The sequence below is a fragment of the Mandrillus leucophaeus genome, unplaced genomic scaffold (assembly GCF_000951045.1).
Source record: "Mandrillus leucophaeus isolate KB7577 unplaced genomic scaffold, Mleu.le_1.0 Scaffold6, whole genome shotgun sequence".
Taxonomy (NCBI): Eukaryota; Metazoa; Chordata; class Mammalia; order Primates; family Cercopithecidae; genus Mandrillus; species Mandrillus leucophaeus.
This window is the reverse complement of record NW_012106474.1, coordinates 4,736,869-4,759,408: the sequence shown is the minus strand read 5'-3', so window position 1 is coordinate 4,759,408 and position 22,540 is coordinate 4,736,869. Positions and strand designations below refer to the sequence as shown.

Genomic DNA, 22,540 nt, shown 5'->3' with positions numbered 1-22,540 from the left:
ACATTCTTCAATGATAAGTGACAGAGCGAGACTCTGTCTCAAAAAAAAAAAAAAAAAAAAAAAAATTTATACGACTGGGTGTAGTTTGTGCCTGTAATCTCATAAACTCAGCTACTTGGGAGACTGAGGCAGGAGGATTGCTTGAGCCCAGGAGTTTTAAGACCAGCCTGGGTGACATAGTGAGACCCTGTTTCTTTAAAAAAAAAAAAAAAAATGCAGTTAATAATTTTGGACTACATTCCAGATTCTTTGTTTCAGTTGAGTGCTTTTTCTAGTACTCCAGGTATTTTACACAATACTGCTCTCTTTAGTACACAAGGCTGATTTTTGGGAAATTGCCATTTTTAACCCATAAAGCCCACAAATTCATTATAATTTAGCCGAATAGCATAAATATTGAGTTAACCTCTGGAATCAGGCTTTGACTTTGATATTGACCTTACCACTTAACTAAGTGGAGACTTTGACAAGTGACATAAACGTCTATCTCTGTGTTTCCTTATTTATATCCACAGAGATAAAGCTATCTCCAGATCATAGGGCCATTTTGAAGATTAAGTGAGATAAGGTGAAGCATTTGAATGTTCACCATAAATGTTAGCTGCTTTTTATTATTACTACTTTTTATTATTACTAGCATTATTTATTTTTTCATTATTATTGTTAACATAGACCCGTCTTAGGGCAGAAAGAAATCTGACCAAGAATGGCGTGAAAGTCAGCCGTGAAGGTTAGGACTCCCTGAAAATAAGAAAAGAAAAGTGGTAACATCACTCTATATCCAAGGGCATGGATAAGGATGATTCAGAATTTTTTTTATAACGTTGTGTTAAGATACGTAGAGAAATATACACGTACACACACATAGATATATATGTCCATGGACATCAAAATAAGTATAGGTTAGGAAGTTACCCTGGAAGTCAGAATTGAGATAATTATTTTAATTAGCAAATGCTTATGTTTGAGTGGTTGAAGGCAGTGTCTTTCACCTTGATGCCTGTTGTGTTTAGCACTGGATGGAAAATGGCTATTTTTACAAATGACTACTTTAATGCTTGGTTCATTCATATGTAATCTTTCTTTTCTCCTTTAATAGTAATGGTCTCTCGTGTTTTCAAGTTGAAAAATGTATTAATTTAAGATAATTTATAAAGCAATGACATATGGAAGAGGAGATGGGAAATTGTTTCTCAATGGGAAAGTGTTTATAAATGGGATAGGTATACTAAAGCTATTTCCATTTAGGGAAAGAGGAAAGGAATGGTATTAATATATTTCTCTAATATTTTTCCACCTTTGAAAGTTTGCCATGTTAGGAATCCTGGGGATGGAGTGATGAATCATGGCATTGCTCTGCAGTTCACACTGCTGGGAGCCGCCCCCCCCCCACACACACAGAGGTTGCACACACACAAACACAGGTTTCCTTATGCTCATGCGACTTCTTTTATTATTTAAAATATCTTAAAGTTGTATCTCACCAAGGAGGCCTTTTCTCTTTCTTTCTAGAAAGCCAACAATGAGGCCAATCAGAGTGATACAAGTGTCTCTCTGTCAGAACCCAAGAGCAAAAGCAGCCTTCACTTACTGTCCCATGAAACAAAGATTGGATCTTTTCTAAGCAACAAAACTTTAGATGGCAAAGACAAAGCCGGCCTTTGTCCAGATGAAGATGATATGGAAGGAGATTCTTTCTTTGATGATCCCATTCCCAAGCCAGAGAAAACTTATGGTTTGTGAGTAAATAGTTTTTGAACTATGAGACTGGTGGTTTAAAAATAAATGTTTTCATTTTGTAGTTAAAAAATAATGAACTATGGATGGTTTATAATTATTGGATCCATAAATCTGATTATGCATTGTTAATGCCTTTGATGTTGTAAAACAACCCCAGGTTTTAGAAAAACCTAGACATGATTTATTCTAACAGGTAAGTGTAGATTGTCAGCCACTTGCCAGGGCTGTTCCAGGGTGGGGTACAGCAATGATAGAAGAGGAAGACTCCTGCCCTCAGGAAGCTCCCGCTCTGGCAACGGAGTCAGGCAATGAGGGTTATGCTGCGGTGTGTTGGGTGATGAGAGCAGAGCAGTGATGGAAGCCAAAGTGTGTGGTCAGGGCAGGTGCATGTCAGCTGTCCAAATTGGAGGGGGCCTCACTTGGAGCTGCCCAGTAAGCAAAGAACTAGAGGAGATGAGGGAATTGCCATGGGTTGATGGAGCTCTGGGGAGAGGAAACAGCAGACAGCAGGGAGGTGAGTGGGGGCGTAGCAGGGAGAGCAAGATGGGGATCAGATGAGGTGGACTCAGAGATGAGGGGCTGGATGGCTTTCCTTTGAGACTGGAAGCCCTGAGGGTCTTGATCCGGCGTCCATTACAGAAGGATCCCAGGGTTGCTGAGGAAGGTTGGACTTGGAGTTTCCAGGTAGGAGGCCATTAATGATTATTCAGGTGAGAAGTGATAGAAGTGGTGGGGAGAAACAGGTGGGTTTTAGAAGTATTTTGAGGTTAGATGGAAAAGGATTTGCCAGTAAGTGCTAGAGAAAAAAGTAATATCCAGAGTGGCATCATGGTTTTTAGCCTGCAAAACTAGAAGGTTGGAAACCCATTAGATGAAGAATGGCAAGAGGAAGAGTGGATTGCACAGACAGGTGGCATGACTGCCTGGAGGCCCCTGTCGCTGTGCTAAGTTAGAGAAGATTGCTAGTGGAAATCCGAAGTAGGCGATTGGGTATGTGAGTTGGGATTGGGAGAGGTCTAGGCTGGAGATGTAAATTAGGAGTCTTCAGTTTGTAGATAATGTGGGTGTGGGAGACTACAGAGGATCACCAAGGAAGCAGGTCCTGCACACCTTGAGGCCAGAGTAGGGAGCTGGAAGCAGTGGAGGAGATGGAACCAGGAGAGTGGTGTCTTTGGAGGTGGCGGTAGGGAGGAGTAGCTGTATGATGCCATTGGATTTAGCCATCTGGAGGTCAGTGATGACCTTGACACAGTTTTGTTGGAATGGGGGTGTGAGGCAGGTGAGAGAATTAGAGTACATTCAAGACAGGAAAGGATTGTAGATGACAGATAGTTTTCTGATGAGTTGTAAAAGTGTGCAGAGGAACAGGGTGGTGGCTGGAGGGGTAGGATTTAGGGCTGAAAAGCGTGTTTAGGTGGGAGAAAGAACAGCATGTATGCAGACGAGAACTGCTCAGCTTTAAAGATGGAAGAATTAATGATGTAAGGGAGTGAGAGGAGAACTCCTGGAGGGCTGCACAGCAATGGAATCCCATGCAGGGGCTTGTGTTTGTTGGAAAAGTGGAGAGCGTGTGGGTCCCGTTGTAGGCAGGGGGTGGATATGATGGTGGCACCTGTGCAAGCTGTCACCGTAGTTCATAGTTGCGTGAGGATGGAGGACGGAGGTTGCGATTTGAAGAGAGCGGAGAAAGTGTGAAATCTTTCTATAACAAAGTAAGGCGAGAAGGGACTGTGGAAACCCGGGGGGTGTTGGGCAGTGTTAAAGGTACCCTTGAGGTTAGTGGTCATGACTTTAAGGGGAGTTCATCAGCATGGCTGTTTGTGGCTTCTGTAAACAGTATTTAATCTGAGAGGTGGCACTTATTTGCTAGTAAACTCCTGTATTGTCCCTTGGCTGCATGTCTGGGTGATGGAAAAGGGCTTCTGGAAAAAATCACAGTGCAGAGGTCAATTTAGTTTATAAGATTATCAAACAGAATTCTAAAGAGAGGTGAGCTGATTTCTTACACCCTGGCTGTGCTGATTGTGGTTGATCTGTAGTTTGCACTCCCTTGGTATACTTTATGGTTTTGAATTTTTAAAGTCTACATTCTTGATTTCCAGCCACTGTGCATATAAAGTATCTTTAAGTTGCTTTTGTTTCAGTGGCAGGATAAAAGTGTTTAGTGGCAGAACATAAGAGCACCGATTAACTGTCCTTGTTTCTTGCTAGGAGGAGTGAACCTAGGAAGCAACCAGGAAGCCTGGCCTCGCTCTCGGATGCACCCCCCTTAAAAAGTGGACTCAGCTCCCTGGCGGGGGCCCCTTCCTTAAAAGACTCTGAGAGTAAGTGCCCAAAGATGTGGGCTTGAATACTTGGGATATTTTTTCTCTAATTAAGCACTATATGATTATTGTTGATTTTTTTTCCCCAGGAAAATCACTAAAATAACCTATAATTTTATCACTCAGAAATCTTTCCTGTTAATATTTTGTTACTTCTTATGTGGTCATATTTTATATGTTGTTTTGTATTCTGCCCCTTCCTATACCTACATACCATCGGAATACTTTTTAGTTGATTTTTTAGCTGATTTGTATTATCTATAGAAATATAATTTTTAAATCATCTCTCCTTTTTTGGACATTTACAGTGACTTGAGTCGGATTTGCTTTCAATTAATTTTAAAAAATTTGTTTAGTGATACCACAGTAAGTATCATAAAATGTTAAATAAAAAATTATTCTGCAGATCATTTTCAAGAATGACCTGACATGTCATCGTAAATGCAGCAGAGCTAAAGAGCACTGATTACATGTGGAATAGTCTAGCTCTGGCACCAGTTACTTTCCCACCTCTCCCCACACAGTGATAGGAATTTAAACAGCATAGCCCTGAACAGGTAGGATGGGCAGAGGTCCTTTGGAAACCATATAATAGTAAATGTTGTATTTAATTAGCATAGTGTTTCAGAGCTCGTGTACCTCTTTTGGAAAGTTTCCGAAAGTAGATTCACTAGGAATTTGCAGTATGAGTTTTGCATAATTGTCCAGTACTTCCGAATCTTTTTGTATTGCTTGATATACTGTGGGACTTCCTAGGGCACATAAGAGAGCCGACCTGTTGCTTCTCTTAAACCAGCCATGTATTTATAAGGTTCATATCCCTTCCCATTTGCTTCTTTCCTGTGGTTACTGCCACCTTTAAGAAAGGAATCCAGGACATCATGAACGTGTCATTCTGACACTGATTAGAGAATGATCATTTAGAGAGGACATTGAGAACGAAGGACCAAAAACCAGTGAGGATTGTCACTTTAGTAAATGAAATAGCAGTTGCATTGAAGAAAAATTTAGAAGTTCAAAGGAAAAATAAGATTCATGAAAATAATTAACAGTAGTCTATGAATTCATACCTAACAGGGCTGTTTATGGAAAGTGATGTCTTATAATTAGGCAAAAATATTTTTTGGTGGTTGTGTTCCAATAAAGTAGTATTGTTTATGGTTTAAAAAGGGTTGTAGCCAGGCGCAGTGGCTCACGCCTTTAATCCTAGCACTTTGGGACGCCAAGGCGGGTGGATCACAAGGTCAGGAGTTTGAAACCAGCCTATCTAACATAGGGAAACCCTGTCTCTACTAAAAATACAAAAATTAGTCGGGTGTGGTAGCACGTGCCTGTAGTCCCAGCTACTTAGGAGGCTGAGGCGGGAGAATCGCTTGAACCTGGGAGGCGGAGGTTGCAGTGAGCCGAGGCTGCGCCATTGCACTCCAGCTTGAGTGACAGAGTGAGACTCCGTCTCAAAAAAAGGGTTGTAATGCATAGTTTAAGCATTCATTAATCACAGTTTATTTTTTCCTTAGTTTTAGGTTGTTATGCTCTATCATAAAGAAGCCCCCATATTGAACAACAACAAAAATTGATGTGGTTTAGAGACTGTTGTATTCTAAAAGTCACTCTAATGCTAGTATTTTTTCCTGTTCACAGGTAAAAGGGGAAATACAGTTTTGAAAGATCTGAAATTGATCAGTGATAAAATTGGATCACTTGGATTAGGTAACTAGATTTCCAGTTTTTGTGTTGATCATTTTAAAGTGATTATTTTTAGGGTAAGGTTGTAAAAGAAGTGACTCAGTCTGCCTACGCTGAACACCTTCCTGCCGCTGCTCATTCAGCAGGTGTTTGAATGGCTTTTACGTGTTCAGGATTACACCCTATACGAGAGATGGCTACAGCAACAGCCATCATGTCCTCATGAACCTCTGTCTTCATGGAGTTTGAATTCTGGTCAGGAATATGAACATTAAACGGGCATCTACAGATATTTTGAGTGTAAAAGGGTCAGTATATATTTGTATGGAAATGGCTAGTAGGTTACCTTTGTCCAGTCTTGGCATTCAGGGAAGACCTTTTATAAGAAGTGACTTCTGTGCAGAAGCTTCATGGTTAAGTAGATGTATAAGAGAGAAGGGACGATATTTCAGTTCAGATAGAAAAATTTGTGCAGAGGCAGAGCCATTTGCTAGATGCTGGTAGTACATGGTCCAGGCCTCAGAGAATTCAGTCTAATGGGGAAACAGACTTATTGAAAGAAAAATTGTGAGATGTGTTCAGTTCTGTTCTATGGAGCAGAAGTTGGTAAGCCTGCCATGTAAGTACGTTCATTCCTACGGAAGTAAGAGTGTCGGTGTGAACATTACCGAGCCCTGCACCATATGCTGAGAGCACAGTTCTCATTGAGTGTTCTGTTCTGTACAAGACTGTAGCAGGGTGACAGGCATACTTTAGGCAGACTCATTTATGTACAGGCAAACTTGCTGACCTGAAGGAATCGGTGCAGCCAGCTTCTCGATGGCCACTTCCTATGCTCTCTGTGGATGTGATAGCATCGCTTCCTGGTCTGTAATCACTCACACATGGAAGCATTGGAAGACAGCTGCACAGGCAGGTTGGGGAGAAAGACAGCTGTGTCCCGTGTGCTTTTAAAACCCAGCCCTGTCTGAGGGGCAGCTCCGAGAACGCCCTTCCCTCTTCTGGAGAGACATTTTGGATAGTGCAAAGAACTTGGGCTTGGAGTTGGATGGAAGTGACATCTCAGATGTGGCACTGATTGATGGGTAGCGTAGGGAGATAAACTAAACTGCTACTTCCTCATCTGTTAAGTGGAACTAGTAACATCTGCCTTGTTTTAAAGAATAAATAGGATTTAAATATCTCTTCATACGTAAATTAAAGTACAGTGCCTGGCATGGTAGGTGCCTGGTAAATGTTAGTTTTCTTTTTATGTTACTTTGTTCCCCCATTTGCAGAAGAATAAATGTTCCCTGAGCTGCCTGGATTCTTGTTCACACAGTGCCCTGGAGTCCTGGTAACTGAGTTGCTGGTTGTGCTGCCCTCTGCTCTTTGTGCGTCCTGGTTGCTGGCTGGCCAGCTAGGTGGGCCAGCCCCCTTTCCCTCCCTTGTGCTTTTCCTGTCAGCTGTGGTTGTGGTTGCCATTAGATGTTCTTTTCCACTCGACCTCAATGGCTAACTGCCACTGGAGACTTTACTCCTGACTTCTGCACCGTGATGGCTGCCCTGTCCCCTTTGTGTTCTGTTTTTTTTTTCACTTTTGTGGTGTTTCACTCTGTTGCCAAACCTTTTAGCTTTTTTCTCTTGACTGCTCTATTCTCTTACCAAAGTGAGGGTTTTCCCGCCTGTTTCTGAGTGGGGAGCTGCTGAGAATTCTCATCCTTAGGAGGGAACGTGGTTACTGGGGCTTCAGAGTTGCTGGGTACAGGCAGGAGGGTGGTGTGCTCCTTCACTTCACTTCTCTCGGGACTTAGGCTTACCTCGGGTTGGAATTGGGGTAGTTACGCAGGTGAGAACTACCAGTTCACTAGCTGGATGTTTGTCATTTACCTAGGCATTAGGATTCAGTAGAAATAAAGATTTATTTAGTTTTGCAACAATGTTGTGTTCTGTCTGGGTTTTTCACATTTTAAATATACAGTACTCTAGATATTTTGAGTAATACGTAGAGAGATGCTAGTGGACTAGCCTAGGAGAATAATGATGTTAGTGATAAGTGCCTGGTGCTGTACCAAGGAATTATTTTATTTAATTCATATCCTATGAGGTAGGTTTTATTACTATCTCCATTTTTACAGATGAAGAATCTAGGTTAAGTAACTTGCCCAAGGTCATGCTGCTTTTGGAGTCCTGCTGCATCACACAGAGCCCTCACCGTTGTGTTTTACTGCCTGTGTGTTATTTAGACAGCACTGAAATAATCATTTCAATGGGAACTTAAATTCTGAGTTCCAAAGAAATAATCTACAAATAAAGATTTAGAGCACAATCTATTTTAGTTTGGCAGACAAATATTAATTAAAAGTGCCCAAATGGAGTGTTTATAGATAGGTACTTTGCATATTTAAAGCAAGAGTTACTAAACTTTTTCTGTAAAGGGCCAAATAGTCTATATTTTAGGCTTTGCTGATGGCATGTACTGTGTCTCATATGGTCTTTTTTTTTTTTTTTAAACAATCTTTAAAAATGTAAAAGCCATTCTTAGTTTATAGGCTGAAAAAAAGCAGGTCATGAGCCAGAGGCAAGAATGAAAGTAAGGAAAGCAGAAGGCTGTCAGGAAGTCCGGGCCAAAGATGACTGGGGTAAGGGCAGATAAGACAGAGGGTATGGGATGGGGAGGAGAGACTGTCAAAAAAGGAAGAAAACAAGAATCCTTGGCCTGAGGGCCAAAATTTGCTGACCCTTAAAGTAATGTAGTACAGGTTGAGTATCCTTAACGCAAATGCTTGGGACCAGAAGTGTTTCGGAATCTGGATTTTTTTTGGATTTTGAAATGTTTGCATTTTTCTTACCAGATGAGCCTCCCAAATCCGAAAATCTGAAAGTCTGAAATGCTCCAATGAGCAGTTTCTTTGAGCATCACATTGGCACTCGAAAAGTTTTGGATTTCATTCAAGTTTGGATTTCAAATTTTTGCATTTGGGATGCTCAACCTATATGTATTCTGTTAATCATTTTGACACTGGCTTAAATTATTGTTAACACTAAACAATACATAACCAAGAAGTCAGAATCTAATGTGTTATAGCACATTATTCAGTAAATACCTTGTGTTTTGAATTGACTACAAATGCTGGCAGATGGGGAATCCAGTTAGCTTCCTTTAAGTCCACATTGCAGCCACAGCTGTCCTCGGTGTCTCAGCTCAGTGTCCACCTCTGCTCTCCTCACTGGCCTTCATACATAGGAACACCATGATGGGTCATTGGAGGCTGACATTTTAGTAGCTGCCACTGCTGGTTTTACTTAGCACTTGCAAACCAGCCACATACACGGTTTGTTTAATCAGATTTCCACCTCTCCTACTCGGCCCTGACAGTGCCTAGTTTGCCCTGACAGTGCCTAGTTTGCCCTGACAGTGCCTAGTTTCTGTCAAGCACTTGCAGCCCTTTAACCTTTGAGGCTAAGTGGAGACGAGCTCTTGATTCTCGAGAGGAGAGGAAGCTGGAAACGTCCCTCCTGACTGCTTATGGTCAGGGATTTCCAGTTCATTACTGGGCAAGATTTGAGTGTAGCAGTAACAAGGATTCATGTTTTCTTTGTTTGCTGATATTCTCCCTACCCCATATCATCTACCCATCTGTCTTATCTGTGGGACACCTGCCTTGACCCAAGCCTTTACCTCTGTTATCTTTGACCTGGACTTTCTGACAGCCTTCTGCTTTCCTTACTTTCATTGTTGCCTCCTGTAAGCACATTTCTTCTTGCGGTGGTAAGATTATCTCCGGGAAAAGAGAAGTGAGATAGTGCTTCCCTGGACTTTGTCACTCCTGTCTTCCCCCACCCCACCCCAGACGAGCTTCCCTTTGTATCCAGGCTAAGATCCTTATTGCGACCAGCCAAGCTCTCATGATCTGGCTTCTGCCAACCCCTCTGATCGCGACTCCTTTTTTCTCCCTCCACCCATTCTGTTCCCCAAATTCATTGTTTTATGGTTGTGTGGCTTCCTTACTGATAGTTTTTAAATTTTTTTTGAGACGGTATTTTAAAAATTTAAAAATTTAAAATTTAAAAATAAAATAAATTTTTAATTTTTGGGTAGATCTTGCAATGCCAGGCTGGTCTCAAACTCCTGGGTGCAAGTGATCCTCCCGCCTTGGCCTCCCAAGTAGCTGGATTACAGACGTGCGTCACTGCTCTGAGCTGCACTGATGGTTTTTCAAACCACCGCACACTTCCCCACCTCAGGGCTGTCACATGTTTCCTCTTCTTGGAACACACTGTCCCCAGTAACTTGTACCTCTGCAACCTAGGTTTCCACTCAGTTGCATCCTTGGAGTTCTTCCCAGTTGCACTAGCAGTATTTGGTTTGTTCCACTGCTTCTCTTCACTAGAGTGTTTGCTCCTTGAGATCTGAGATACCATCTTAGTCATTGCTATACCTCTAGGGGACCTAGTCATCACTCATCTGCTTGATAAATTAATCATAAGATTTGACCTTATCTAACTGTCTGGACAGAGCTTGAATCCCCACAGCAGTCCAACCGATTTAGAGACAGTCCAGCCTTATCTGAGGGAGGGTCGAGGACAAGGCCCACAGGATCTTTGAACGGCTCTTTGAAGACCTGTCACGCCAGGTCTTCTTTTTGTGATCCACATCTTCTGCATGTGGCTGTGCATAATTCCCGAGTCTTTCATAGGCCATCCATTCACATTTTCAGTTGGCTCTCATGTGCCTCCAAGTCTGCTTTGAGGCTGACAACCCTTTTTCCTTATCTAGCCCTCAGAAGTCCTGGGAGGGAAGGGCTGCTGATTTGCAGATTTGTGCTTTATAGCCTTAAGTTGATCTTAAGGTGCCCACTCTATCAAAGGCTCGTGGTGCACTTTGAGAAACTGGTAACACTGCCTCACCATTCACCATCCCACCTTCATTCAGTTGCCTTTTATTAAGATCTTACTGTGGACCAAGGTCTCTGTTAAGCACACCATGTACCTGAATCCTTGTGTTAACTCTGATTGGTGTGGCTTTGGCTGTACATCAGAGCTGAGGACATGGCCAAGAAAGGGCACCTTACATTCTCAGGTGGCAGAGCTGTGGAGTGGCAGTTGAGCCCTGCTCTGTCTGACTGAAGGTGCCCTTTTTGCTGTGCTCTGTGGCCTCTTCACACTTCGTGAGTGTTTTTAACTTTTATAACGAAACAATTAGCATGTTGAAAACTCTCAGTAGTTCATCTAGTACTTAGAGGGGATTAATGATGACTTGCTATTGCTATATACCATTAAGTCAAGGGACCTTATTAATCGTGAGCGTGCCCCATGTTAATTGCCTTAGAGTACCTGGAGTAAAGATGAGGTGTTAACCACATTTTATAGTCACTTGTAACAGTTTATTATTTCTTAGGTATTTCATTTGTCATTTGTCTTCATATTATATATGCTAAAAATGTTATTTCTAGTTCGGGACTTTTTAAATGATGCAATATAATTAATTTTTTTAAAGGAAATGTGTGTTTAATGGTAGGTAAATTGTGACGTGTATTAGATATAACATATCTTTTCTTAAACTTATCAGGAACTGGAGAAGACGATGACTATGTGGATGATTTTAACAGGTAAGAAAAACTATTGGGCAAATACATAAATATATACATATTTGTAAACAATTTCCAAACACAAACAAGACAAAATTACATTTGGTGCTTATTTTAGTGTATTTGATTCTGTTGTTCATATTGATTGAAGGTGAAGAAAAGATAGTTAATCCAAAATTAAATATTTGACTTTAGAGCATGTTTTTGATTTTACATTAGAATGTAGACACATTATGTTCAGGAAACTTGGTAGTAAGAATGAGATGAAGAGAAACATTGAAGAATTAACTGAGAAGTCATTTAGAAGCAGTACAGTTGCCATGTTGTAAGTGTTGAATTTCTCTTCCTTCCATACCTTTTTGTGGCAGGAATTGTCTCCATTTGACTTGAAATAATGACGCTCTCAAATTAGGTTTTTGATTCAGATCACATTTCTTAATATGTGGTCTGCCCTAGTAAGATTGCCATTCTTTTTATTTTGAGACAGAGTCTCACTCTGTTGCCCAGGTTGGAGTGCAGTGGCGTAATCTGGGCTCACTGCAACCTCCTTCTCCCGAGTTCAAGCCATTCTCCTGCCTCAGCTTCCCATGTAGCTGGGATTATAGGTGCGTGCCACTACGCCTGGCTAATTTTTGTATTTTTAGTAGAGACAGGGTTTTGCCATCTTGGCCAGGCTGGTCTTGAACTCCTGACCTCAAGTGATCCACCCACCTGGGTCTCCCAAAGTGCTGGGATTACAGACAAGAGCCACCATGCCCGTTGATTCCTTTCTTATACACAGAAATATAATATGTAATGTAGAAGTAATATTTGTTGTGGATATGATTCGAAATTTTAAATTAGATGCCTGAGAATTTTATTTAGTTGACAGATTATCTTTCCAATTGGAAGTCTGTATTTTTTATAATTTATTATACAGTTTTTGAGAAAGAGCATGATGTAGTAGATGAAATTGTAAAAATCTGGGTTGGTTGGTTTCTTGCTGTTGTGACCAAAGTCACTGCTTTGAACCTTCATCTCCTCATCTGTTACATTGACTTGACTGCTACTGCCCTTGCCACATTATTTTAAGAGTCAAGCAAGACAATATGTATGAAATTAATTATAGTTAATGTTATATTTTACTTAAAGGATGAAAAGAAATATCTGAATGTTTAAAGAATGGTAGTTAATCTCTTTAAATGTTTATTTTCAGAGTTCTTATTTTTTTTTTCCCCTCCTGAAATTAGTACCAGCCATCGCTCAGAGAAAAGTGAGATAAGTATTGGTGAAGAGATTGAAGAAGACCTTTCTGTGGAAATAGATGACATCAATACCAGTGATAAGGTGTGGTGTTCTGCATATCCCATAGAGCGCTTTTTTTTTTAACCTATTTGTTGATTTACTGTAAAGCTTCAAAAATTCATACTAATTAGTAGAAAAACAGTTGAAAATTATGAAAAGTCATGACACAGTCCTGGCTCAAGTTTATAAAGAATGTCTTTGATGAATGTGTAAGATTGGTTTTGGTTGTCACTTCCTTTGGTACCCAAGTCTCGCTGCTGAAATACCTGAGGATTATTCCTGGGGCACTGGAATTGCTGTGGATTGAGAGGGATCAGGCTGGGTCAGGCCTGGTGAGAACTGACCACCTGGTATCGTAGATGGAAGTCAGTATAGGGTACTGTGATCACAGGGTGAAGCTGAGCCTGGAGTGCAGAGAGTGTGGTCATCTTGGCCAGTTGCGACATCTGAACATGCAAGCCACGCTGGGCTAAAAACCACAGGAGACAAGACAGTAGGCCATAAAGTTATAAGAGTCCATATTTGAGATCCAAACTTGACCTTTTTATGTAGGCAGAGAACAGAAGATCCTTCGATGGTGAGCTGTAGCATTGCAGAGTCACCTGTCAGCACCCACATCAAGCTATCCCCAGCTCAGATGAGTTTACCAGTCAGGTCAGAGGTTGCCATGGCTGGGAGGGGACTTGCTTTCCAGAACGAGGTGGGATTCTCTAAGCGTGTGATCGTCACACAGGGAGAAGGCCTTTGAGAGAGGTAGCGTTTACAATGCAACCACACAATCTAAGTTAGCAACATCTATGTTTGCTTTCTTATTCTTTCATATATTTTCTTAGTTAAGCTTTAACCTTTGACCCTCAGTTTCTTTACTTGTAAGGTGAAAGTATTAATACCTATGTGATAGGATTATTTTGAAGGTTAAATGATAATATGTAAAGCACTTCTCTAATTCCTGATGTATTATACCCTTATAGTTATAAATTTAGCTTTCTCTTTTCACCCTGCATCATCCTGAAGAGGCCTGAAAAATGTTGCTTTAAAGTTTATACCAAAGAAACTATAGAAGAATTCTTTAAATGTGAGGTAGAGGACTCGAATAAATTACTGTTAAACTAGGATTTGTGAAATGATGTGGGTTGAAGAGGAGGCGTGGCATCCCTTTGCCATTGAAGGCCTTGCATGGCGTCCAGGAGTCTGGGCTTTGTTAGGCTGCTTCTCACTGGGTCCTACTAACTGGGTTTGGCACACCAATGTTCCTAGAAATTTTCACTTAAAAGCTTAAATTTAGATAATTTTGCCATTTATTAGCAGCCTTTTACATAGAATGGCCTTTGACAGTCAGTGTACTTCATTAGGAAGCATTTTCTAAAGCCTTCTGTGCAGAGAATTGATACCGAGCACCTGGGGAACACAAAAGCATTTGTGTTCTTTGCAGTCAGAATACGGCAGACAATTTGGTCACCTTTCAGCCAAGGTGACCAAAACCACTGTCCATTAAGCACCTACTATTTAGAAAGCACAGGGCTGGGGATGTGGGGGTGTGAGGAAGGAGATAGCTCAGTGGAATGGGCCAGTTCTGTAAGTTCATCACATCTGGATTTGAGTCCTGGAGCTGCTACTTACCACTCACAAATTTGGTCAAGTTGTTTAACTTTTGGTCCCTTGGGTCTCACATCTATTTTGCAAGAGAGATGGTGGTTGTGAAAATTAGAGATAAGCGTGTAAAGCATATAGCTCAGTGCTTAGCAGAATAGGCATTCAGTAAATGGTATCTAATACTATTATTGATTATAGTCACAATAGACATTTCTGTCATAGGTACAGATACAGACTTCTCCCCTCAAATTTATGCAGGATCAGAGAGAGAAAAGCCATGTGTACAGACATAGGAAAATCAAGTTTTATAGTGACACTTTTTGTAGTAATTACTTTTTATAGTGACAAGTGCCATAAAATGCCAGTCATTCATGGGCTGTGAAAATTCAGAAACAGGAACTAATATTTGATCGGGATTTTGAAAGATGACTGACTTGGTTCTGTGAGGGCTGAGGAGGAACATGGTAAGCACCATGAGAACAGAAGGGAGATCCAGGGACATGTCTGTGCCGCCCTGACTGCAGAGCTTCACTGGAGGGCGCTGTGTGAAGAGACAGAATGTTGGGAGGAGCAGGGTTGTTAGAAGGTGACTTTGAACCAGAAATGACAGAGGATGAACTAGCAACAGAGGCCCTGGGGAGGGTAGTCCCTGCACGGGAGCCAGCACGAGCAAAGACATAGGTAGACGTTGGAGTAAGAGTGTCACATGTTTGTAAGGGACAGAACATAAGTGTGCATCCCAGGTTTCTGTTAATGCACAGCAATCTAATTCAGCAAACGTGAACATTTACACTTCATAAAACTTTTCAAAATCTTACAAAAAATTCCTGTCGATTTGTATGAAACTTGCTATCACAGGGATCCTTTATTTCCCTTTCAAGACTCGAAATGTACCTTTTAGATATTTTTATTTTGTGATATAAAATCTATTTTTATAGTTTTGAACTAAGTTGCCCACTTTGAGTTCTTATTCTAAAACTAATGAGGCATGAAAGCCGCCTTTATTAGTTTGTTTTTTGTTTTTTTTTTGAGACAAGAGTCTCACTCTGTTGCCCAGGCTGGAGTGCAGTGGCTGGATCTTGGCTCACTGCAGCCTCCGCCTCCTGATCAAGCAATTCTGCCTTAGCCTTCTGGGTAGCTAGGACTACAGGCAGGCACCACCACGCCTGGCTAGTTTTTGTATTTTTAGTAGAGATGGGGTTTCACCCATGTTAGCCAGGCTGGTCTCAAACTCCTGGCCTCACGTGATCCCCCCGCCTTGGCCTCTCAAAGTGCTGAGATTACAGGCGTGAGTCACCGTACCTGGCGGAAAGGCTTTATTAAATAGCCATTTATTTCTAGTTAGCTTTTGTTCATTCAGTTTTCTTTCTTGGTAACTACTTTAAATGAAGCTGTTCTTCTTGGAAGTTTCTGGTTGTTACTGTGTTCTTTTCTTTGCCTTAAAGCAAAACTAAATTAATGACCTCCAGTAACTGAATTATCTAGATTAAGATCCTTTTCAATCCACGATTTTTCCTGTATTCACTCTTGTCTGTAGCTTAACATTCGTGTTAATACAACACTCAATTACTTTGTAAACGAAATGGAAAACCTTACCAATTTCACTCTGTAACAATGATGGGAGGAGAAAATACAGTTCGAAGGTATCAGAGTCTGTTTTATAATCTCTCTGCAAGCTTTTCTGACTCTTCAGTTTTTGTGTAAACTGAATTTGAATTGAATGCATAAGAAATGTAATTAAGATTCCTAGTAATTTTCTTTGTGAGATAGTTTTACAGCAAGACTATATTTGGACCAAGAGGAAGGGCAAGGACTTACCTGTTGAAAAGGGTTTTACTTATAACTTAAATTTCTGAATATCTGAAGAATAACAAAATGAGAGGATATGTGGGGGGCAGATTAACAGACAAAAGCATCTCACAGTATATCAGGATGGAACTGTTGCATCTCTGCAAGATGTTCCTATTCTTGTGTGTTATTATCTGGCCCAGGTGTTGGCACACTTGTTCTCTAAAAGGCCACATAGTGAATATTTTAGGCCTTGCAGGCCATAACTACTCCACCCTGCCATTGTATGGAGAAGACAGCCATAGATGATGCCTAAGAGTGTGTGTGTGGGTGTGGCTGTGGCTGTCCCCTGATCTGTCACCACAATGATGAGTCTAGGTGGGACTGGAAAGGTTGAGTTCTGTCCTTACTCAGCTGTCAGTGAGACCTGCCTAGCTGTATGTTCAATATTTTGGAGCCTGTATCCTCACCCTTACTTAAGTAAGGTTTTTTCCTTACTTAAAAAATAATGTTTTCTCAGCCTGCATTATGCTTAAATAGCTATTAATATTTCCTTTCTCCATCATCATAAGTTGTTTATACAAATGAATAGGTGTAAGTTGGCTAATAGGTTAACTTTCTAGTTTACAAGTAGTTTAAACAGAAATAAAAATCAGTCATTTCTTACAACACTTTGTGAACCCGGGGCTAGGAGTCTGAGAGTCCATGGGCCGTCCTGTCTGCCTTTCTGTTTTCACTTCAGCCTCCAAAAGGACTCGTGATCTGGCTTCAGGTGGCACAGTGTTAAAGTGTGTCACACCATATCGAGCTTGATGTTAGAAACTTAATGTTCTATACCATCATATGAACACGTAAGAAGGGATAGTTTCCAAAGTATACATTTTAGTAACTTTTTGTGAAATTTAATGTGGGTAAATTTTGGTTTTAGAGTTAGCAATTCATAGAGTGATACTGTGAACAGAATCGTACATTGGGACTATGCTCAGGTAAAGAAGTTTAATACAATTTTTCACTAATTTGTTTCTTAGATTAAATTGGAATAATGTCTAAGATGTGTTTTATTTTAAATTTTCACTTGAAATATTTGAGAGTAATTATAAAACATTGAACTCAAACGATTGTGCTAACTTATTAGACATGATTTTAGGCAAATCACTTCTCAACACAGGTTTAAATATGAGTTGGTTTATGAAGTATAAAGTAATACTTTAATTACAACAACAGTTTTTTTAATTTTTAGTTTTTTATTTCTTATTTCCATAGGTTTTGGGGGAACAGGTGGTGTTTGGTTGCATGAATAAGTTCTTTAATGGTGATTCGTGAGATTTGGGTGCACCCATCACCCTAGCAGTATACATTGGGCCCAGTTTGAGCCTTTTATCCCTAACCCTCCTCCCACTCTTTCCCTGGAGTCCCCAAAGTCCATTGTATCATTATTATGCCATTACATCCTCATAACTGAGCTCCTGCTTATACATGAGAAAATGTGATGTTTGGTTTTCCATTCCTGAGTTACTTCACTTAGAATAATGGTCTCCAATTCCATCCAGGTTGCTGCAAATTCCATTATTTTGTTACTTTTTTTTTTTTTTTTTTGAGTCAGAGTCTCGCTCTGTCACCCAAGCTGGAGTGCAATGGCATAATTTCAGCTCACTCCAACCTCTGCCTCCCGGGTTCAAGAGATTCTCCCATGTTGAAGCGATTCTCCTGCCTCAGCCTCCCAACTAGCTGGGACTACAGGCACACGCTATATCGTCCGGCTAATTTTTGTGTTTTTGTAGATACAGGGTTTCACCATGTTGCCCAGGCTGGTCTTGAACTCCTGACCTCAGGTGATCTGCCTGCCTCGGCTTCCCAAAGTGTTGGGATTGCAGGCGTGATCTACTGCACCTGGCCTATTTGTTCCTTTTTATGGCTGAGTAGTATTCTATCGTGTGTACATACCACAATGTCTTTATCTCCACTTGTTGATCAATGGGCATTTGGGCTGGTTTCGTGTTTTTGCAGTCGCGAATTGTGCTGCTGTAAACATGCGTGTACAAGTATCTTTTTCATATAATGACTTATTTTCTTCTGGGTAGATACCCAGTAGTGGGAATGGTGGATCAAACGGTAGTTCTACTTTTAGTTCTTTAAGGAATCTGCACACTGTTTTCCATAGTGGTTGTACTAGTTTACATTCCCACCAACAGTGTAAAAGTGTTCCCTTTTCACCACATCCTCACCAACATTTATATTATTTTTTGATTTTTTGATTATGGCCATTCTTGCAGGAGTAAGGTGCTATCTCACTGTGGTTTAGATTTTTTAAAATAACTTAAGACTACTCACATTCTGACAGTTAATTCTTTTCTTTCTTTTGAACAACGAAGCTTGATGACCTCACACAAGACCTGACTGTATCCCAGCTCAGTGATGTTGCAGATTACCTGGAAGATGTTGCATAGTCACGAAGAAGGAAGTGTTCTCATTAACAAGGACAGAGGACTCACCGGTTCCTTTTTTTTTTTTTCCCCAGACAATCACTCAGCTGGAATGTCTGCTCTCTATTGGTGCCTTGCATTTCAAAAACATTGCAGATATTTTTTAAAAGTAATTTTCATTTTACTAAACAAAATGCTTCCTATTTGAGCCCATGTGTGAAAGATTTAATATTCTTAATTTAACTGTACATTTCTTTATGGAAATTGATTATCTACACAGTTTCATTACAGGGAAGGAACCCATGAAAACATCAGTGTTAAGAGCATGATGAAAGGTGTCAATAAAGCCGTAGGATCGCACAACCCTTTGTGTGTGTGGCTGCTGGTACGTGTGGTCTTTGAAAACCTTGACTTTAGCCCTCTGGAATCAGAGCTTACCCACCATAGTATATTTTGATATTAGGTGGTTCTACACATAGTTGGCAAAATGACTTGGTAAATTTGTAATACTGAAGTATATTAGTATAAGTTAAATTTGATGTGTCAACTTTATTTTGTATTTCCTTCCATTTGGAAGGTTTGTTAGACCATTAAGGTTATATTAAAGTACTCTTGTCTGTGCTATTTAGTTTTGCTTGTTTTAAAGAAATCTAGAAGTGGTTATGAGTTTGAATTCATAGAATTGTCAATAACAGGTAACATTTGCAATCGTCATTCCTCCTGTTGTCCATGTAAGCAGCTTTAGTCGTAGGTTCTCTTCATTATAATTTATTATTTGTAAAGATTCCTTGAAACATATTCAGTACCAACATGCATCTGAAACCATTAAGCAGTGCTTTTATTTCAGATCTGTAAGTTAATTGTATTAAAATCCAAATTGGAATGAAATAGTAGTAATGGCCTAAGACCATGTTCAGTTTGACAAGCTTTATATACTGTACATAATTTCATTGTAATCCTTAAAAATAGAGCCAATAATAGAATTTCCGCAGTCTCATTTATACGGTTAAAGCATTGTTGCTCTTATGTAGGGCACGGACGTTTATAATACCAAAATATTTTAAAATGTGCAAGTAGAAAAAACAGTAGAAAGTGATGCATGCATATTTATATATAAGTAAAGCTAGGATTATGCTGTTTTTGCACTTTATAATTTCAATTAAGTTGCGACTTTTTACTACAAGTTACCTTTATTAGTAAAAGGAGAAATTAGACCTAATTCACTGGTCTTGGTAAGTGAGCAGACTGCATGACTTGTGCAATGCCAGTTTCTCATTTCATATTAGCCAAATATTATAGAAATTACTCCTTGGGCTCTAACATGTAGAGGAAATGAAAATGTAAGGATTAAGGCTGTGTAACAGAATCTGGCTTTTTAAATTTTAAGTGAAACTGAGCTGTAAACATCAAGAGGAAGTAGGACATAAACTGGGCCGGTACAGCCTGGAAGCCCTGTGTATTTCTGCCCTCTGTCTGTGAGCTGCTATCTCAGTCTCCTTCAGCTCTTCATGTCTTAGTAAACAGCACCATGTGCAGATGTAATCTTGTTGCAGTCCCCCAGTGTGGTTGTTATAAAATGCATTTCCTTGTAAGTCATCTGTGTAAACAGTCACTTTCTAAAAGCACTATAGTTCTGGGCCTCTGGAATTTGGATCACATGTATGATTTATTTTTAATATTTGATAGGAACTAGGTTTCAGTGAAATGATTTGAAAGCATAGCAGGATGTGGCTTTTTAAATTTATGAAACTGTCGAACAGTAGCAACTGAAATTTGTCACTTTTCTGTTACCCAGAGAATCAGACCTTTTGATAATATTTGGGAGGGTAAGAGAAAAATGCCAAATATGAAACTTTTTTGTCAGCACTACATACATCTTTTTTTTGCGGGGGGCAGGGGTACGGAGTCTCACTCTGTCACTCAGCCTAAAGTGCAGTGGTGTGATCTCGGCTCACTGCAACCTCTGCCTCCTGGGTTCAAGCGATTCTCCTGCCTCAGCCTCCTGAGTAACTGGGATTACAGGCGCATACCACCACGCCCGGCTAATTTTTGTATTTTTAGTAGAGATGGGGTTTCACCATGTCGGTCAGGCTGGTCTCAAACTCCTGACCTCGTGATCCTCCCGCCTTGGCCTCCCAAAGTGCTGGGATTACAGGCATGAGCCACCATGCCGGGCCAGCACTACATGTATTTTATTGAATAATTTTGAATGACTTCAAGTTCAACTATAAAAAGCTTTCTTTTCACATGTACTTTTTGATTAGGTATTGTCAACTTATTCAACTTGAAGATGTGAAGTGACAGGTTTTGCATGTGATGAGTGTTTTCTGTTAAAAAATAAATATTGAAATATTAACCCATGAAATACATTTTTATGGTAACCTTTGTTTTACAGTGGAGTTTTTTAAATGCTAGGTCTTTTATTGATAACTACAAATGAATAAAAAGCATTTATTCTCTCTTTGTTGATATTCAGTTGTGCTTTTATACTTTATGTTGGATAACAACCTGTGAGCAGTTGTGTAGATGCCACCATTAGTCCCTGCCTCATGCTTGCCCACAGCTCTTCCTCCCCTCCTCTCTTCCCCTCCTGCCCATGCGCCAGAGCTGGGCCAGCCCACTGCCACACAGCCTCTGCACCTGAGCTTGCCAAAGCCCTTCCTGCCTCAAGATGTGATATTTGCCCCTCCTTGTCTGGAATGTCCTTCCCCTAGAACTGCATGAAGCTGGTTTGTTTTGGTCTCATGTTCAAAGAAGCTTCCAGACCTAAGGGAGATGTCCATTCTCCTCCCTGTCCCTGCCCCACCACTTGCATTTACCCCTTTTATTTTATTCATCTCAGCATGCTGTGAAATGGTCTTGCTTATTATGTGTTTATTATTATTATTATTAACTATGAGCTCATGAGAACAGGGATTTTCTTTTAAACCGCTGTGTACCTGGCACAACATTTGTCCCCTAGTATGAGCTTGGTATCTTTGGGGCTGTAAACAGGCTTGAGCACTGACATGGGGCCTGGAAAATGTGGTTTCTGGCTAGGCAGCTGGGAGAATCTACAAAATCTGGGGGGAAAGCTGTCCTTACCCTAAACCTGGAGAGACCCTTAGGTTCAGGTCTGCAGCAAGGGGATCTGGTTCAGGAGAAGGCTGTCCTGTGAATTTGCCCCACCCACCAGGCTCAGTGGAGCAGGGCCTCTGAAGGGGGTACCCTCTGTGCGGCTCTGCTGTGGTGGTGGTTCATGAAGGACATGGGAAAGGGGCAGGAGAGGAGAGGCAGCTCTTCCTGGAGAAAAATGCACCCAGCCCAAGTTGGAGCCCTCCTGTGGCATAGGGTGGGGAGGGATTCCCCATCAGTTCTCTGTCCATGCGTGCTAATCTCACCCCTGCCCTCTAAGCAGTCCATGCCCCCAGTGTCCCTGTTCTTTTTTCTTTTCTTTTTTTTTTTTTTTGAGGTGGAGTTTCGTTCTTGTTGCCCAGGCTGGAGTGCCATGGCACGATCTTGGCTCACTGCAACCTCTGTCTCCTGGGTTCAAGTGATTCTCCTGCCTCAGCCTCCTGAATAGCTGGGATTACAGGTGCCTGCCACCATGCCCAGCTAATTTTTTAATTTTTTTTGTAGAGACAGGATTTCGTCTTGTTGGCCAGGCTGGTCTCAAACTCCTGACCTTAGGTGATCCACCCGCCTCAGCCTCCCAAAGTGCTGGGAATACAGGTGTGAGCCACGGCGCCCAGCCTAGTCTCCCTGCTCTAGGAAGGGATATGTTTGGGGAGGAAATCCAGGGCAGCTACCTTTGTGAGTTGTCCTAATGCTGCGTTCGGAGTTCCACACGTTCAACAAGGATATCTGACATTTAAGGAAAGTGAATAGCATGTCACGAAAGACAGACGAACAAATAACTGATCTTGAAGAAAATGTAATTAGGAAACACGATAATTCAAGAACAAAAACCTGTGAAGGACTGAGTGTGTCCCCCAAATGTGTATGTCGAAACCTAATCCCACATAGGATGGAATTAGGTGGGGCCTCTGAAAGTTGATGAGGTCACTAGTGCCCTTATAGGAGGCCCTGGAGAGCTGCTTTGCCCCTTCCAGCGTGTGCGTACACAGTGAGGAGGTGTTGCCGATGAGGAAAC

General features: G+C 40.9%; 1 protein-coding gene across 1 annotated transcript in view; it reads left to right on the top strand.

Annotated features, from left to right (window-relative positions):
- The window catches only part of FGFR1OP (FGFR1 oncogene partner), a 43,201-nt gene extending 22,333 nt beyond the window's left edge, over positions 1-20,868 (top strand). The window contains exons 7-12 of the mRNA XM_011999628.1: positions 1,513-1,739; positions 3,952-4,064; positions 5,706-5,774; positions 11,302-11,341; positions 12,550-12,646; positions 18,504-20,868. Of these exons, the coding sequence (XP_011855018.1) occupies positions 1,681-1,739; positions 3,952-4,064; positions 5,706-5,774; positions 11,302-11,341; positions 12,550-12,646; positions 18,504-18,575 (450 nt within the window). The 5' untranslated portion in view covers positions 1,513-1,680 and the 3' untranslated portion in view covers positions 18,576-20,868. The remainder of the gene's footprint in view (positions 1-1,512; positions 1,740-3,951; positions 4,065-5,705; positions 5,775-11,301; positions 11,342-12,549; positions 12,647-18,503) is intronic.
- Positions 20,869-22,540: the final 1,672 nt, after the last annotated feature.